This window comes from Clarias gariepinus, chromosome 1 (genome assembly GCF_024256425.1).
Source record: "Clarias gariepinus isolate MV-2021 ecotype Netherlands chromosome 1, CGAR_prim_01v2, whole genome shotgun sequence".
Lineage (NCBI taxonomy): Eukaryota > Metazoa > Chordata > Actinopteri > Siluriformes > Clariidae > Clarias > Clarias gariepinus.
Genome location: NC_071100.1, coordinates 30,263,119 through 30,282,592, shown reverse-complemented (window position 1 = coordinate 30,282,592; position 19,474 = coordinate 30,263,119). Strand labels below are relative to the sequence as shown.

At 38.3% G+C, this 19,474-nt stretch overlaps 2 protein-coding genes across 3 annotated transcripts in view; both read right to left on the bottom strand.

Annotated features, from left to right (window-relative positions):
- LOC128519675 (transmembrane protein 151B) overlaps window positions 1-2,664 on the bottom strand; it is a 12,676-nt gene extending 10,012 nt beyond the window's left edge. Inside the window, exon 1 of one of the 2 annotated variants that reach the window (XM_053493504.1) lies at window positions 2,557-2,664. In XM_053493504.1, the coding sequence (XP_053349479.1) occupies window positions 2,557-2,613 (57 nt within the window). In that variant the 5' untranslated portion in view covers window positions 2,614-2,664. Of the gene's footprint in view, window positions 1-223; window positions 580-2,556 lie in introns of those variants that run through there. The other variant, XM_053493496.1, reaches the window with a different exon arrangement.
- mus81 (MUS81 structure-specific endonuclease subunit) lies at window positions 1,684-19,474 on the bottom strand. The gene is made up of 16 exons (XM_053493519.1): window positions 18,889-19,474; window positions 18,667-18,796; window positions 16,434-16,552; window positions 16,228-16,338; window positions 15,834-15,914; window positions 15,644-15,732; window positions 14,949-15,128; window positions 12,672-12,830; window positions 12,455-12,582; window positions 11,559-11,671; window positions 11,341-11,460; window positions 6,606-6,701; window positions 6,389-6,529; window positions 6,166-6,269; window positions 5,984-6,067; window positions 1,684-3,803 (listed from the first exon to the last, which is right to left on the bottom strand). The coding sequence occupies exons 1-16, from the start codon at window positions 19,024-19,026 to the stop codon at window positions 3,737-3,739; spliced, it is 1,860 nt and encodes a 619-aa protein (XP_053349494.1). The 5' UTR covers window positions 19,027-19,474; the 3' UTR covers window positions 1,684-3,736.

Genomic DNA, 19,474 nt, shown 5'->3' with positions numbered 1-19,474 from the left:
TTAGTAAACTTGGGTGTTTTTATTTGTGTGTGCTACAAACGCACTTTTCTCATAAAATACAGTACAGCCGACTGTCGGCACAGAATATAAAAACATGAACTCCCTACACCCCCATATCAAAAGGACGACTTAAAAGGAGGAAAAGCGAATGGACACGGAAATTAGCTTGCTCTCACCACAACTACAACATTTAAAATTTAGGTACAAATTCATATTAACTTACCATAAAATAGCCTACTGCCAGCTTTAAGTGGCGTGACCCTCGCTTTAGAAGTGAAGAATCCATAAAGTTTGTCAGGCCGTGCCTCATCCCAAGAACGCAAAGTACATACTTGACTTGAAAGTGCACACTTGAGGGTTGCAAATGAAACGCAGCGTACAGAATGCGTCATCCAGCCGCGATACATTAACCGCATTATACCGAAGATTACCTTTTAGAAATACACAAAATTAAATAATCATCACAGTCAGCGGTAGTTTTCAGAAGTTCTTGCCAGGGTAGGGCAACGTTGGGCGGCTACAAGAGCGTATGGCACCTGTATTGCCTGCCTGGAGCTCAAATCTCCGGAATCGTTGGGGGATTTTTTTTTTTTGTTTTTAATAGACGCTATTTTTAATAACCGATTGATGTTTTGAGCTGTACATTCTCGCTTAAACAACTCTTAAAACTACACTTTTGTCATACAATAACTAATATTTTAAACATTTTGCAGGCTGCCGATTGGAGAAACCAGATTAAAAAAAAAAAAGAATAAACCGGTCGTTGAGACAAAATAACCTAACCAGGCGTTTATTTGTAAATGACCCACTACATTTCTTTTGACCAGACATAGAGCAACCCAACAATGTGTTTAAAGTACCCAAAATAACCCAGAATTTTGAACCAGCATAAACAACCCAATGTGTTTACAAAAAACAACCCAGCATTTTTAGAGTGTAATAATTGAAATGAGATTTTACTATTATAATAATCCATTAAAGTTATTGTAGTCTTTACTTTTAGCCTGTTTGACTAATCACTTAGTGTCGGTGTCCTGGAAGATGTCTGTGCCATCAGGAAAGAAAAACTCCATAGATGTAATAACCTGTCATTAAGTACATTTAGGTCATTAGCTAGGCTGAGTTCTATTTCCACATAACGTTGCTGAGCATAGACCTGACCAACAGAAGCAACTTTAAATCATAACACTGCCTTGAGAGGCTTGGACAGAGGGCACTATGCATGATAGATGTTTCCCTTCTTACTCTGACACACCCATAGCTCTGGAATAGGGTCAATCTGGACTCATCAGACCTCATGACCTTTTCCCTTTTGCTTCCTAGCAAACTGAAGCATTTTTCCTGATCAAACTCACTAACAAGTAGATTTCTTTTGGCCAGAGAGCTGTTTAGTCTCAATGAGTTCTCATTAAATTGTGTATGTTTGTGTGTATAAATGATCTTAATTTCACTTTTAAAAAGACAGTTTAAAAAATCTTCATGATTTTTCTTGTCCCTGACCATATTTTTTGTTTAGTTCAGCACTATCTTGCATGTTTATTCCTAAATAATTATTTGAATCGTTCTTAAATCAGCTTTAATAATTTAAAACCTTTCTTTGTTTGGTGCAGGTCAATAATTTGAACATTCACTTTTTTGGTGTATTATCATACACATATAAATAATGTCCAGGAAATAAATATGTACTGAGCAGGCCTGTGGATTTTATTATACATTCACAGGGGTTACTGTCTACAAAAGGTTTGACATACATCAAAACATAAAATTACAATGTACTAAAAAAAAAAGCAAATTAACAAAAAGTAGCAACAAATTGTAAGTATTGTTAGACTGTTACACGCCTAGTAGAATAAAGACTACATGCATGTACATTTCTGACAGACAAATACAACAATAAATATTTACCATTTAGTTTTTAGAGATTAGACAACAACAGCTGTTCTACTCTGAATATTAAACCTACACGCCTGAATGAAACAGTAATGTGTTCTCGGACAATGAATCCTGAAATGCTCACACCTACTGTACGTGTTTATAATCGATCAAGCCAGTAAGCCTATTAGATTGCAACTACCATTTAGTACAAGTGCAGGTTTTGCTAGGATGTTTATAAAGGCGGGTAAAGCGTTTTGAAAAAAAAGAAAAAAGCAGCGGGGGTCAGTCAGCCTTCAGGGAACATGGATAGCGATGCTAATTCACCAGTGCCATCCCTCTCAGATGCAAGCCAATTGTCTTAGTCATAGTTGGCAGAAAGAAAAAAAAAAAACAGTCTGTTTCGGCAAAACGATGAAGTCAGTATGAGATAATGATGAATTAATACGGCAGCGCATTTCCTCCTAACTGCAATGCAGGATCGCGGTAAGGATGCTGAAGGGGACACGCATCATGGAGCAGCCCGTCATCATTTTAGCTCCTTATTTATCCCCATCAGACAGAACCTTCCCAAGTGATCATGAAGCGCAATGGACTCTCGAAATCGCATGACTGTAATTCATACTCAGTGCGATGGGCATGCACAGCACAGTTCATCCATTTCCTAAAACAAACCGATCTCACCTCTTCCCTGGCAGTCCCGGCCAGAATGGGCTCCTCTCCTTCCGCCGCCTCCTGCATTGTTGCGGACCCTCACTCGGGAGCAGCCCGCTTTAGGAGCGCTCCGCTCCGGCCAGACTCTCACCCCATCCGCCGCCTTAGCATCCGCCTCACTCCACACCTGCGCCGCTCGCCAGACAATCTGCACTAATCACCATGCGACCCCCCCCCCCCCCTTTTTTTTTTTTTTTTTTTTTAAATATACTGTCCTTCACACGATCCGTAAACGCAGTTTCCCGAATCCGACCATTTCCTCCAGTCGCTGGTCCGCATCGCTTTATTTTACCGGCGTGTTATGAAGTGGATGCGGATGTGGAGGTGAAGATGTTTACGTCTGCTAAAGGGAGGCAAGGAGGAAGGATGGGTTATTTATTTAATTAAATATAGAAATGAATCAACTAATCATTGGTATTTAATAAAATAAAATTAAAAAGCAGATTTCTAGCTAATGCGACTCTAAAAATCGGAAACGTTAAAATTGTGACAACGCGCCGCATGATTGTGCTATCGCTCTTCCTTTTCTTCTGTAGGATGTTTTTCTCCTTGAGCACGTCATCCGAGGTCTCCCTCTGCTCTCCTGCTGGCCTATAGAGGAACAATAGATACACACATCCAAACCCACATACTACTCGACTCCAGGGGGAGGGGTGGTATCACCGGTAACGTATTCCGATATACCAATTAATACAATGGCAGATGGTTTGGGACGCAGCCACAGAGAGTTTCCTATAGCTACAATATATCCTTCTGTACGAGCTGACGTCATCTACCTGCCTCGCGTTTACTCTCTTCCACCCTGATTTCCTCACAATGCACCTGCCATATGCTGTTTTTAGTCCCTAACGCGTTGTGCATCAGTGAGTAAGAGCATCTCCATTCAGCAAATTTCTAAATTTCTTATTCCTAGATAAACAAAACCTTGCGAATATAACTGAAACCAGAAAACACTGTGAATCAGCAAAGTGCAGTCAATGTACTCCCCAAGCCATTTTCATCAGTGAGATATGTGAAAGAAAATGTTTTATTTTGACTCAACAATTTTTTAAATCTCCTAAAACAGATAAGAGAACGTCGACAAGCAGCAACCATGCACACTGCACTGCATTGCAGTTTGATGAAGAATGGTAAAGAATACTGTGTGTGGTTACGACAGTGGTCCATCTGTACAGTAAAGCTGGTACACAGTCCGGCTTAGAGCTGGCCCAATGTTTCTAGGGAAAAAAAAAAAAAAAAAAAAAATTATAAGGGCATCCATAAGGGGTCATGTTATTTTACATCTGTGAAGCACCTAATACATTATGGCACAAATGTAAAGCCTTTATAATTGTAAAGTGAAACCTGAGTCTTTGTAAGTAACCACTAGTGGAATGCAGTGAAATATGGAATTGGTCGCAGCCAGGTCTTATTCCATGATTAAAGGCCTACTGTATTCACACACTGACTTGTTATTGTGCAGGCAACTACTGCCAGCCTCAGTGTCTGGGTTTCACACAAACCCCTGCCTTGTGAACCGCTGACTAGTGGATAGCTTTAATTTGAGGGCATGCACATACAGTTCTTCTATGTATATTCACACACCCACACACCCAAACATACAATATACAGTACCAGTCAAAAGTAGGTTGGATTTATTTTCTACATTCTAAAACAATACTGGATTTTTCTTTATTTAACTATGAAATAACACATGGCATTAGATAATTAAATACAAACATCATCAACCAGTTGTTATTTTAAGACATGAAAGCCAGCTGTTTCAGAACAGTTCTTGCACGAACAGTATTGTCATGTGCATTTGCAAAACCTATCAAGCACCATGATGAAACTAGCTGTCATAAAGACCTTCCCAGGAAAGCAAGACCAAAACTTACCTCTGCTTAAGTTTATTTAGAGTTACAAGTCCTTAAAACTCACCAATCTACAGCACCTCAGACCAGAGCCGTTATGGAGGCGTAACAGAGCGTAAGTAGCAGATAGATGTAATCTAGCAAAATGTTGCTCAGTTATAATGCATATTACTATATGTACACCATCAGGTTATTACTTACTGTATCTTCTGTTTGTTATAACACATTGTTACTTATTGTAAATAGGCCATTTACATTATGCAATTTCAGTTAGATGTTAACTGCATTTCATTGGCTCTGTACATGCACTTCTCACAAAGTTGAGTGCCTTTAGCATTGTCTTATAAAGTTGAAAGAAATAAAAATCAGGAAAGACCATGGGATTAGAAGGTGCATCCAAACTTCTACTGGTAGTGTATATTTATAACCCCCTTGAGGGACCAAGAGTAACTTTATAAATAACTGCTCAGCTCTTGCATGTCCAGGTTATACATGTCCATGTGTTATTTTCTTATTATTTCACTTACAGTCAACTCCAGAATTATTGGCACCCTTCAAAAACATAAGCAAAATCAATACAGTTTATACATCAACTTATATTACTAAAATTTTCCTAAAGTGTTAGAAAAGTTGTAAAGATATAATTGGAATCGTGTGTTGTGATCAGATGAGTTCAAATGTATCTTTTTGGCCATGGACACCATTGTCACGATTAGTGAGAAAAGGGAACTGCATTCAAAGAATGGCAAACTATAGTCGTGGCACTATGGTTGTTTTACTACCAGTGTTCCGGTGGCTTTTGTTGAGGTCAGTGGAAAATGCAATACAGAACATTTTAGCTACATTTTAGCCACAAATCTGGTTACTCAAAGGCTAAAACTGGGCTATGGTTGGGGCTTCCAAAAAAAAAAATATATAATTGCAGGACACAAAATCAAGGTTTTACAACGCTTCTTTTAGCCTCTTGATTGAGTAAACTTTTGCTTAACTTCAAATATTCAACCAGTCAAATATTTGACCATAACAAAACCTGTCATGTGTCTGAGCAGTTTTCAGTACACAGTGAAAAACACGATGAGAAACAGAAGAGAGCTTTATATTTAGAATCGAGTTGAATTGCTCCGTTTAGTTGATTAATGAAAGACTTAAAGCAAGTTAAAAAATGTTTAAGGCCACTTTTAACAAGCATTTTAAGAAAGAAGCACTTCATGAGATAATCTCCTAAAATGCAGAACCTAGTGTCATTAGAACTGCAATAAGCATTGGGAATGGGACATAAACACGATGGGAAAAAAATAGAATAAAATACTTTTGGTGCCGCACATCATCAGCAATGTGGATTGCATACGAGGTAAATCACCACACACTGTAAAATATAGAAGTGGATCATTGATATTTGTGCCTTCTGAACCCTGAAAAGCAGCTTCTTTAAAAGGTACACACTAATCTCCTAGATTAGATAAGAAATGTGAAAGGCGATGAGACTTTACAGACAACTGATATAAGAAAAAATGAAGAATGAAGAAGAAATGCAGAAGACAAACCTTCTAAGTCTGCCATATTTGATGGATGAGAGGAGCTTTTCTTTCTCTGCATCAGTGGAACACTGGTTGTATGCATTCATTAAACTAAAAAAAGGGAAACAATGCTGTTATATCACTGGCATAAAAATTAGGAAATGAGAACGTTAAAGGTAAATGCATTTATTAGTTTATTCTGTTCAGACCTGCTTACTGTACTGTAGTGCTCCAATATGGCAGCCGCTTTGTCACCAGAGATTCCACTAATCTGCATCAGCTGTCGGGCAAAAACCTCTCTAATGGTCTGACACTGGACAAGTAAAATTCAGCAAGGACTTGGTCAGTGTGATGCCAGTGGGTATACCAAATTCTCTAACTTCTACAAAATATGAGTTCTCCAAAGCATGTTTTAAAGGAATCACATGCTACCTTGTTTTTCAGGGCTCCATAGTTGAACTCTGTGAAGGAGATAAGCGAACAACGGGGGTTTTCTTTTTCAATGCCTCCACTCTCCATTTCAGGCTCTCCATCTCCTTTCAGTTCTCTGGAGTGGTGGTACAGTGTGCGTTTCTGCAAGAATAACTATACAGTCAAAACAAAATTATAGTTGACAATAAAGCAGTGTGTCACTCCAACTCAGACTGACCTGATAAAGCTTCTGGAGATATCTGGTCATGACTGTGAGATAAGCAGCCGATTCCTTAACATCCTGAACGCTCTTCACAAAGAAGTTATCTACCACCTGGAACATACCACCCTGATGTGAGTTTTTCATAAGTATACGGAAACACAAGGTATGATGGATGCTCCATTTAACCTTCCTTATAATCATTATACTCACATTGCAATCACTTTGCAATCAGCAATTGTGTTCACGCTCTAATAGTCATAAGTCAAAAACTCATAATGGTCACAGAAATAACTTTAATCTGGCAAAAGTAATAATGAATAAAAAATTTTATGAATGTTAACCAATGAAAGTCAGAAATTGCTTCAAAGGAATTATAAAAAAAAAAAAAATAAATAAAAATCATGGAACAGGCCTAGACAAAAATGATGCTCCCCCTAGAAAACACTGAAATAATGTGACCAAAGGGACATGTTAATGTAAGGGGTGTCCACTAATTAGTATCACAGACTCAAGACGCATCTCTTTAATCTGGCATACGCGTAACTCATCCTATAACCTCATACTCCAGTACACCTATCCTGAATGGCAACTACGCTAATTCTCTCCATCTTTTCTGTATTTTTCTACCCATCCCGAGGCATCTGGAGATTGTGCCAGCTTTAGTAGACAAAGGCCAACCCTGCGAGGTTTCTAAGGCATCTAGAGAAGGACCAGCTCCAGCTGGATTCTGCTTTATGATGGCTGGAGCTACACATCCTGCTCCTCTGCTTCCAGTGATCCAGACCCCATCTGCCCACTGCACCTACTGACTCCCTGTGCTGAACTGGACTTCATGTTAATCTACACAACTTCTGTTATATTGAACTTTCACCTGCACAACACACTTGATGTTATTTCTATCTGTTATCACCCAAATGAGGATGGGTTCCCTGTTGAGTCTGGTTCCTCTCAAGGTTTCTTCCTATTGCCATCTCAGGGAGTTTTTCCTTGCCACTGTCGCCGTCACCCTTGGCTTGCTCATTAAAGACATTTCATTCATCATTCATTCATTTCATAATTATCTAGACACATTTTTCTCACACATACACACTTCCAAATATTTTCTTTTCTTTCCTAAAAAAAAAAAAAAAAAAAAAAAATTCTTTAATTTTTTGTGAAGCTGCTTTGAGACAATGACCATTGTTAAAAGCGCTATATAAATAAAATTGAATTGAAAATTATAGACAAGTATGTTAAAGGTAAAGGCTACAAGACCATCTTCAAGCAGCTAGATGTTCCTGTGACTACAATTGCACATATTGTTCAGAAATTTAAGATCCATGGGACTGTAGCCAACCTCCCTGGACATGGCCGCAGGAGGAAAATTGATGACAAATCCAAAAGATGGATTATCCGAATGGTAACAAAAGAGCCCAGAAAGACTTCAAAGAGATCCAAGGTAAACTTCATGCTCAAGGAACATCAGTGTCAGATCACACCATTCGTCGTTGTTTAAGCCAAAGTGGACTACATGGGAGACTACCAAGGAGGACACCATTGTTGAAAACAAATCATAAAAAAAAACAGACTAGAATTTGCCAAACTACATGTTGACAAGCCACAAAGCTTTTGGGGGAATGTCCTATGGACAGACGAGACAAAAATGGAACTTTTTGCCAAGGCACATCAGTTCTATGTTCACAGACGGAAAAATGCAACATATCAAGAAAATAACACTGTCCCTACTTTGAAACATAGAGGAGGCTCTGTTATGTTCTGGGGCTGCTTTGCTGCATCTGGCACAGGGTGTCTTGAATCTGTGCAAGTTACAATGAAATCTCAAGACTATTAAGAGATTCTAGAGAGAAATGTGCTGACCAGTGTCAGAAAGCTTGGTCTCATTCGCAGGTCATGGGTCATGTAACAGGGCAATGACCCAAAAACACAACTAAAAACACCCAAAAATGGCTAAGAGGAAAAAATTGGACTATTGTGGCCTTCTATGAGCCCTGACCTCAATCCTATTGAGCATCTTTAGAAGGAGCTGAAACCTGCCATCTGGAAAAGGCGCCCTTCAAACCAGAAACAACTGGAGCAGTTTGCTCATAAGGAGTGGGACAAAATACCCGCTGAGAGATGCAGAAGTCAAATTGACAGTTACAGGAATTGTTTGATGGCAGTGATTGCCTTAAAAGGTTGTGCAACAAACTATTAAATTAGGGGTACCATCATTTTTTACAATAATTCTGTTTAAGCATGGTTGAAAAGCAATGCCTGACTTTCATTGCTTAACATTCATAGAATTTTTATTATTACTTTTGTCAGATGATGATGACAATATTTATTTTAAAAATAAAAAACTGAAAATGCACTGTTCCAAATTATTATGCACAACAGAGTTAAAACATTTTATAGATTGTAAAGAACTGAAAATAGGCCTTTGTTGAATTTACAGCATTAGGAGGTCATATTTACTGAAATCAAAAACTATTTTAATCAAAAACATCCTAACAGGGCATGTTACATCTTAACATAGGACCCCTTTTTTGATATCACCTTCACAATTCTTGCATCCATTGAACTTGTGAGTTTTTGGACAGTTTCAGCTTGAATGTCTTTGTGGGATGTCAGAATAGCCTCCCAGAGCTGCTGTTTTGATGTGAACCGCCTCCCACCCTCATAGATCTTTTAAGGATTCTCCAAAGGTTCTCAATGGGGTTGGGGTCAGGGGAGGATGATGGCCACACCATGAGTTTCTCATCTTTATGCCCATAGCAGCCAACGAGACAGAGGTATTCTTTGCAGCATAGGATGGTGCATTGTTGTGCATGAAGATGATTTTGCTACGGAAGGCACGGTTCTTCTTTTTGTACCATGGAAGAAAGTGGTCAGTCAATATACTTTGCAGAGGTCATTTTCACACCTTCAGGGACCCTACAGGGGACTACCAGCTCTCTCCTAATGATTCTGGCCCAAAACATGACTCCGGCACCTCCTTGTTGGGACATGGTGACCATCCACCAACCATCCAGGGTTGCACGACACTTATCAGGAAACAAGACTGTTTAGTCTTCATGTATGCCAGAGCCCACTGCAACCATTTCTGCTTGTGTGCATTGGTTAGGGGTGGCCGTATAGTAGGTTTATGCACAACTGCAAGCCTTTAAAGGATCCTACACCTTGAGGTTCAGCAGCTTCAAACACCTGTTTGCTGCTTTGTAATGGCATTCTAGCAGCTGCTCTCTTAATCCGATGAATTTGTCTTGCAGAATGTCTTTACAGTACGATGAGTTTTCGTGAAATATCTAATGTTTTCATACCTTGTTCAAGGCATTGCACTATTTGATGCTTTTCGGCAGCAGAGAGATCCTTTTTCTTTCCCATATTGCTTGAAACCTGTGGCCTGCTTAAAAATGTGGAACAACCTTCTTTAGTCCTTTTTTTTAAATTGGGCTTATCTGGCAAACTAATTATCACAGGTGTCTGAGATTCATTTCAGCGATCCAAAGAGGCGTGAGATGCAATACAATCCATAAGTTTAATAAAAAATAAACATTTAATGTTTGACACTTACATACAATTCGCATAATAATTTGCAACACGGTGTATATATATATATATATATATATAGATAGTAATGTCATGTTGTTGCTCTTGTTTGCACATTTGCATGTGTACTTTGTTGTCTTTTTTGTAAAAAAAAAAAAAAAACAACAACAAAAAAACCAACAAAAAAACATAAATAGTTCCCTGGTAACTTAAAATGTCAATCTGTCTTGTCCCAGCTAGCCGGCTAATTAGGCCTCTAAGTTAGCTAGTTAGTTTCCGTTAATTTATATTGTTATTTATGTTGCATGTAGCACCTTGGTCCTGGAGGAACGTTGTTTTATGTCACTGTGTACTAACTGTACTGTTGAAGTGACAATAATTGGACTTGACATAAAACATTAAAATGTGGAAAATGTGTTATCTCTGACTTTACTGCGCAATGGTTGTTGGTGCCAGATGTGCTGGTTTAGGCAAACTAGATATATAAATCGATGTTTTGCAAATGCAGAGATGCTTTTCTGTTCACCACAGTTTTAATAAATGATTATGAGTTACTATACAATTACTAACAGCTCAGTAGAAACTGGTAATTTTCCTCTAATTTTTTCTCAATCAACAAGGCATTACCATACCACATATATAACTTTCTCTCTATACATGTTTTTTTTTTTTATTCTCTTGTTCACAGTAAAACTTTCTCTTAAACCTTCTTTTGTAATATTGAGGTCAACAGCAGTCGTATAAGCATTTCACTTCATATCATACTGTATATGACCGTGTATGTGACGAATAAAATTAAAATTTTTGTTACCCACATCATTCTGTGAAAATTCTGGAGGATTTAGCTGTGTCTGAAATACTCAAACCAGCCCTTCAGGTTCCAATATCAATGCCACAAAGTTACAAAGATCACAGGTTTTCTTCATTCTGATGTTTGACGTAAACACTAACTGAAGCTCACGATTTGGATCTGCATGATTTCCTTACTGTGCTGCTCCCACCCGATTGGCTTACTGTGTAACTGCATGATTATACAGGCAGGTGTAAAGACTATAAATAATTGAGTTCATTAAAACAATTACAAATGTTTAATATGTTCAGATTTTTTTTTTTTTTTTACAATTTCTCTGTTTTTTTTATGCCTTACATTCATTTTATGTCCTACTTTGATTTCATCCATATTTGCTGTTATCACATAGTCTTGACATGTGTGCACACATACCTGTGTATTAACTATAGCTTGTTGCAAAGTGCTCTCTGGTAGACTGAGGTGGGCTGCTGCTGAACCGCACTGCTCCACCAGGTAGATGGGCTTATGCAGACCACACCTCTTCAGACGAAACTGAAAGAAATAAATACAATCAAAGAAATTAGTTTAAAATAAATGTTGGCTGCTGGTGCGTATACTAGGCTAATGTGAAGTGTTCGAATGTCGTGTACCTTCTGTTCTCTGAAACGTCCATCTATTATACTTCCACACAGGTCATCTATCCGCTTTCTCTCAATGATGTAATCGAGAACCAGCTCTCTTGGCACAGGTGGACGTAAATGACCTTAATTTAAAACCAGGAATGAATAAGATTTTGTATAAAAGCCATGCTGATGCCATACACATCACTGCATGTTTAATACTATACAATAAAAAGATTACGCAATAGGCAATTAAGAACCTAAGGTTCCGATGTGTTTATAAAAAACTAGACTAACTAAACCTATTTGTAGCAAACCTGTCTTTATGATGTATGTAAATGTACTAATTTACTGTATTTTGCATAAAATGTTGTATATTGTTTTATTATACTGATTATTACAATAAGATATATGAAAAGTACTCTTAATTTTACAATATTAGATGAGTAGTAGTGAAAAGGGACTATTGTATGGACTGACGACTACCAAAATAACAGCGCCACCTGCTGAAACAATGTATTTGTTTCAAAAAGTAGTGGCTGTAGAACCTATGGTGTGTAACAGTTTTGCAATTGAACTGCTTTACCAGGTGATGAAACCTATTTCAGTGACTCCACCTCCCTCTGAAGCTCCTCAAGCTGACCTGACTGCTTTTCTCCAAAATTTGGAACTTCAGGCATCAGTAGGCGCTAAAGTAGGCGGATATTTAAAAATATGGCTAAGGTTTTTGTCACTACAGAAACAAAAATAAAACATCCTTTAGGTTTTGTATCTTCATCTGTAGTAGTTAATAGTTTGGTCCTGGAGCTTTAACCTACGCAATAGTCAGGAATTAAAAAAAAAAGTGTTCTTGTGTGTACCTAAATCCAAGTACAGTAAGTATCAGAGTGAGACACTAAGATAGCTAGCCAAGAGTGAGAGATTACCAGGCACAGGTGCGACTTTCTCACGAGCAACCCACAGAAAGTCTCCCACATTGAGTTTCCTGATGTCAAAGGTCACGCCGTTTTTCTGTAGCTCCTTGACCAATTCTTGTTTGCGTGCTGTTTTCCCTCTGCCCAATAAACACCACCACATAAGTAGTGAAATGAATGAATTATGTAAAATCACTGACAGAAAGAGAACTGAACACCATACACTTACCCAGTGGTTTCAATAAAGTCAACACATAGCACAATGTCATAAGCCCCAGGGAGAAGACATGCAGCTCTCCCTGTCTCTGAGCTGTAACACTTTCCCAAAAGATCAAAATCAGGTGCTTGTGTTACAGAAACAGACGTGCTAGGCCCATCCCTTGGGATCCTGAAAGTGAAACAAATGGAATTTTAAAAGCTAATTTCAACTTTAAAACACTTAAAACTAGGGGTAGGTTTTAAAGGCATGATTCGGTACATTTCATTACAGTAAAATAAATAAAACAGAACATTTCTTTTAATCTATTGTGAATTTAACCTGTAAACATATAAACACGTATGAGCAGTGGCAAACTAGCCGCAATTCCCTGAACACATAAGGAATGTAAATAAAGGCACACACCTTTCATTCCTGCTAAACAAATCTACGTAGGTGTCCAAGTTTACCAAGTTGTGCAACAATAGTAACAGCACTATCTATAGCAAATAGCAAACAATGGTGTTTGTCTAAAAGAGATATTCAAAGGATATTTAAATTTGAATTATTCATATTTGCTTAAGATGGTACATTAGTTGTTTTTCTTAGGATTTAATGCAGCATTATATTTGAAATAAACCTCTTTATCTGTCTTTTCAAACCTTGTCTATGAAGCGATCTTTAAATCTTTTGCTCAGTCCTTGGATGCATGCTGCCTGTTTATTTTTAATCTACTAAAAGAAAAGCTGAAGAAAGCTGTGGTTATACCTTGTATTGCATTAAAACTTTACAGCATTTATTGGTGTTTTAATCAAAAATGTAAATTAATCTTCATTAAATACATGAAGATTAATTAAGTGACTTTTAAAGTGGCATGGTTGTTGTTATTCGACTATTTCCAAAACTAATGATTTACTGGGATTTTTTGCGCACGACCATCTCTAGTGTTTACAGAGAATGGTCTGAAAAAGGGAAAATATTCAGTGAGCAGCACATCTCAGGATGAAAATGCCTTGTTAATGCCAGGTCAGAGGAGAATAGCCAGACTGGTTTGAGCTGATAAAAAGGGAACAGTAACTCAAATAACATCTCATTACAACTGAGGAATGCCAAAATGTATATCTAAACGCATTACACGTGGAACCTTTAAGAAGTTTAAATAATACTAAGCCTACAATTCACATGGGCTGACCAAAATATAAATATATAAAACTAAAATTCTGTTTGTGGCTTTGTGTGTTTGTGGCTTTGTGCGTTTGTGGCTTTGTGCAGGTGGTTCCGTCCAAGGCGTGTTACAGAGGTTTTGTGTCATACTGTGAGTGTGTCACAGGCCTTCCTCGCCCAATCTAACAGTAGGCAGGTTTCTCAATGAATGTAACAGTAGGCAGCATTGTCTACGATGAAAACATGAATCTGCAGTGGGCACTGATTGTATATTTGCACAGGAAGTTCAATCACATGCGTGTCACAGATGCGTTCCTCACCGAGAGCAACAGTAGGCCATGTCATTATCAGCCTTTAAGTCATACTGTGACATAACAGTAGTCAACAAACATGTCCTTAAAGGGACGGCGGTAATGAAACTTACTGGATGCCACCCACCGTTAAAAAAAAACAAAGAAGAAAAAATCTTTATAAGTGACTTTTATCTGACTCTAATGAAGACTCTTCTGTCCACAGAAACGGGAGCGTGCACATCGATACGCCTCTGCTCATGCCGTCTGGTTTAAAACTGTGGATGGTATTTTAGCAAAAATATAATTTTGATTTTGCTCTGAAGGACTGAAAATCATTTGTATTTTTTGAGATCCAGAAGATGGAAGTAAGCCAAATGCCTAGCTCAGTGCTAGCAGCCAATGTCAGCGAGTACCCCACACATGCGCCTAGGCAAAGAGTTCTGATCCGACTGTTCTCTTTCATGTTGCATGACTGCATAATGAATATATATCCAATCTGGGACCACATACAAAACTGACCCAGATCAGATTCATGCTCTCAGACAGCCATAAAATGGTAGGGTAATAAAACAGTAAATAAAGTCAGGCTGGTTATGTGAACCTATGTGTAATGTGTCGAGCAAAGGTTTTATTTCTCCAACACTTAAACACATCCACTTAACCTGGCAAGTTCACATTACCAGCCTGACTCCAATTCTTCCAGTTTTTTTAAAAACCCTGTCCTTGGATGTCTAAACAAGTTTTGTATGTGATCCCAGATCTCAAAGACTGGATTTAAACCCTGGATTTAAACCTTTTACGTCTCCAGAATTGTTATTCCTTTATTGCTTCAAATGATTAATTTCATCTTTACCTGTAGCCTTCAACTTCATATTCTCCTGTTTCTCCATCCAGAGTTAGGTCTACAGTAACCGGTCCATCCCCTGAGTCCTCAGGCTCACTCTTTTTCTCCTCCTCTTGTCCAACGTCTCCCCCTCTCTCTTCAGCTTCCAGTCTTTCTGCTAGAGCCATACCGAACTCAGTCAATGAGTACCTAACAAATGAAGGTGGAAAACCAAGAAGACATAAGCAGCTAAGATCAGAAATAAGCAGCTAAGATCAGCTACCAAGCAGCCAAAAAAAAAGCAGCCACACTGAGAACTAAACTAAAAGCGTTGACAAAATAAAAGTAAAATTCATTCTAAATTGGATACAACATATCAAATTACAAATTGCTTTCATTTTTTTTAGGAAAAATTATGCAAGCACCTTTACCAGACAGAAATTGTGCTCTATAGAGTACATACAGGTAGTACTTAAATGCTTAAGTGTGTATTTTAAATGGATCTATTTAAAATTTACTTCACTCATGCTCAAGGGAGAAAACAATGTAAAAATAACTTCACAAAAATGTTCCTTAAAAACACTGATTAAAACAGTATCATATTTTGGAATTCTTAGAGGTGTATCTTAAAGAAGCTAGCCAGCTCTGCATGTCCAAGAATTAAAATAATTTTAGACATGTTGAAAAAACATATACACCTTCCGCATTACTGACTGAGGGTTTACCTGGCAGGGCCGCTTGTCTTCACAAGGAGGTTTTTCTGAATGAGGGTGCTTACTGAAGACCACGCTGTGTATTTACTACCTAGATCAGGCTACAAACAACATATATGGTGAAAATCCACTGCACTAAAGAGCCCCAGTGTGCATGTGGCACTTTTATAAAAATTGACATGAAACTTTAACTTAAGCTTACTGCAGTGAATGATTTGTCACAAAGAAACTGCGCTTCGGTCTGGAGTTCATTTCTATACATGAAACCTTTACTGTTAGGCATCTGAAAAACAAAAGAGATAAAATTTCACATCCATGAAATTCGTTACATTTCGATGAGAGGTGTTTAGGTCTTAGCATGAATGGTGCAAACATCTTAACGAAGGCTGTACATCTCCTTAATGGGGATTATGCAAACACAGTACAGGGGATTATATAAAGAGATAAGGTTAGTTTTACTCTCATAACTTTTTTTTATTATTTTGCACAATTAAAATTCCTGGTTCAACTTGAACACCTGTCGTATTTATTTGCCAAATTTGTTGCTTATGACATCCATATAAAGCTGCATGCTGTCCACAGCAGTGTGTTTATACCTGTAAATGTCTGTATAATGTAAGCAGAACAGCATAGCCTCCTGATCTCTTGTGAGGTACATACTCTCTTTTCTTCCTTCCACCTTTCTTCTGTCCTACATCAACCTGAGCCTTGGCAAATAGGGAAAAAAAAGTACAATGACACAAAAGTACTATGATAATATAATACATTATATTTATATATTTATATATATACTGTGTGTCACCATATTTCTTTCTCCCCCAGCAGCAGGATGCAATGATGATGATGATGATTTGGTGGAAGGAAAGTTGTTGCTGCAGGGTTCAGGACTAGGTGGGAGACAGTGAACAGGAGCATCAACCCCTATTATAAAAACAAAAGTAGGAGAGAGTAATTAAATCTCATCATCTGGTTATATTGCAAACCTTTCTCAGTTGTGCTGGTTTCTTTTGTAGATAAATTCCTATCAGGAGATTTAACCATTTCTGTCCAAAAGTATACATCAGGTTTGTTCAGATTCTTATAATTGCAAGCTTTGACTAAAGCTGACTTTAAATGTCCCTCACAGTACATGATATCAAGCTGAAATCTAAACTCTTCTTTATAAGTCATGACTACTGAACCTGTACTTAGTATTCTCCAGTCTATTCAGAATGCTGCTGCTCAACTGGTTTATAACATTATGATGTTATCTAAAAGGAAACTATTGCTGGCTTCCTTTTACAGCAAGATTTATATATCATGTACAATAAAACTATAGATACATATTACTCTTGTCTTTGCATTTCAGGACTTAAAGTGTTTTGCACTTTGATATAAATGCCAAACCCATGTGTTTGACACCATACCTTAAAATGTAGGCAAGCTTTTTAAGCATTCCTGTCCTGTCTAAATAGCCCAATATCTCCATGCCACCCATTTTGCACATTTTCTTTTCTCTCGACTTAAAAATTGTAAAATTGAAAATAATAAAATGGAATTTGGACAATGTAACCCTTTTAAGGGTATAGATATTGTCCAACAACTCTGCACTGTTGCATCTTTTATAAGCTGCACTGGAAATGAATAAAATGTAAAGGTCTTCAATAAGCACTTACTAACAAATGCCAATCAATCATGCATTAAAAGTACAAAGATCAGCCTTAACATTAAAAGCACTGACGGGTGAAAAGTGAACAACATTGATTATCTCCTTATAGTATCACCTGCCAAGGGGTGGGTTACATTCAGCAGCAACTGAACAGTCAGTTCTCGAATTTGATGTGTTGGAAGCAGGAAAAATAGACTTTGACAAGATCCAAATTGTGATGGTTCGATGACTGGACTAGAGCACCTCCAAAACATCGGGTCTTGTGAGATGTTCACGTACGAAGTGAACATACAAATACCATACCAATACCATGCAGTGTGTGTGTTTAAAGAGAAAGGGCAGTGTGATGCTCTAGGCAAAGTTCTGCTAGGAAACCTTGGGTCCTGGCAGTTATGAGCTGTTCCATTTAGATGGAACATCTACCTAAGCATTGATGTAGACCAAGTGCACCCCTTTAACAAAAACAGTATTCCCAAATACTGTGAAACCCTTTTAGCAGTATATGCGCCCCACCACACTACAAAAAAGTTCTAAATTGGTTTGACAAAGAGTTTGAGGTATTGACCTGTCTTACAAATTTTCTAGATTTAAATCTGACCAAGCATCTGTGGGATATGCTGGACAAACAAGTCTGATTCATGGAGGCCCCACCTTATATGACTTAAAGAACGTACTGCTAACATCATGGTGCCGGATACGACAGGACACATCTTGTGGTGCCTCAAGGAGTACCTGAACATTATTAGACAGGTGGTTTAAGTTCATGGCTGATCTGTATTCCTCATCTACATACAGTATGTGTTTATGTATTAGCACTGACTCCTGTTTTTTTTTTGAGCAGGGGATCCAGGTTCATCCGCATTCATATGTCATAAGTATATAATATACTGGATATATCTGAGGTAGACAACCTGGCACTTCAAAAAAGTCTCTCCTCTGGATAGTTATTCATTTATCTTCTGTACTGCTTATCCTGAATATCAGAAGCCTTTCCTATGAGCCTCAGGGCACGGGGCAGGGTACACCCCGAACAGGGTGCCAATCCACCTCAGGACACAGACACACACAATTAACCTAATCTACAAGTCTTTGGACTGTAGGAGGAAACCGGAGTACCCAGAGGAATCCCACCAAGCACAGGGAGAACAAGCACATAGACCTAAAGTGGGAATCGAACCCTATCCTGAATGTGCAACACCACAGTGCTTACCATGCCCTGACCTGGATATAGAATGTCTCAAATGTAAAATTCAATGTCGTTTTTGAGAAAAATTGGAAAATGACCCCGCGTTCATGTGATGATTTTTTTTGAAACTCAAAGTGACCTGTTCATTAATCAGACCACAGTCGTGAAACAGCTTCTGGATGGTGTTTGCGTCTTTCTTACCGTGTTCTCTGTAATGCTTATCAAGCCTGTCGTCCAGGATCTTACAGATTCCGTCCCCAAAGTTCTGCAGGATCTTCGCCTCTTTCCCGTTTTTCAAGGGAAGCGGATACTTTTGTAAAGAATTTATGGCCTTCGAGAGAACACACCAGGACGCAGTGTTTAAGAAACAGCAATGATGGTGTTGGTAATGAAACCTTAAAAGCATGTCAGATTAAACTTTACCTTCTGATAGACGAACTGGGACTTGAGGCCTTTTTCTTTGGCGTTATCGCGCATCTCAGTGAGCCACTGGAGGAACAGCGGGTTGGGGCAGGAGGGCACAGGCCGCTTCCGACCCAAGCGCACTTCTTCAGATGTCATATGGAGATACGGCGATTTCTTAAAAACAGGCAATAAAATAACTCCGGCTGGGTAAAATTTACGCAAACTAGCAGCTAAATGCGCCAGCGGTGTTATGAATTAATCGAGTAACGCTAATTAACAGATCGAGGGTTTATTCTGTTCCAACATCAATCTGCTTTGGTTGCTATGGTTACGTTTGGTTTCCTAGACCACACTGACTCTAATAGCTAATAGATGACGTTTTGCGCACACTGTCTCTTAACAGCTGGAGTTAAATTAGCCAGAGGTGGCTAACACTGCAAGCGGAATGGTGCGTTATCGCTCATTGTTTTGCCATTTTGCAGTCCGCGTTTTATAAAGTCGAATAATAACTTCGGCGTAACTAAATAAAAACCATCATGTCCTTCATATTAGGACATACAAACATAACAAACACAGCGACATAGTGGAGTGCTCACGTGTGTGT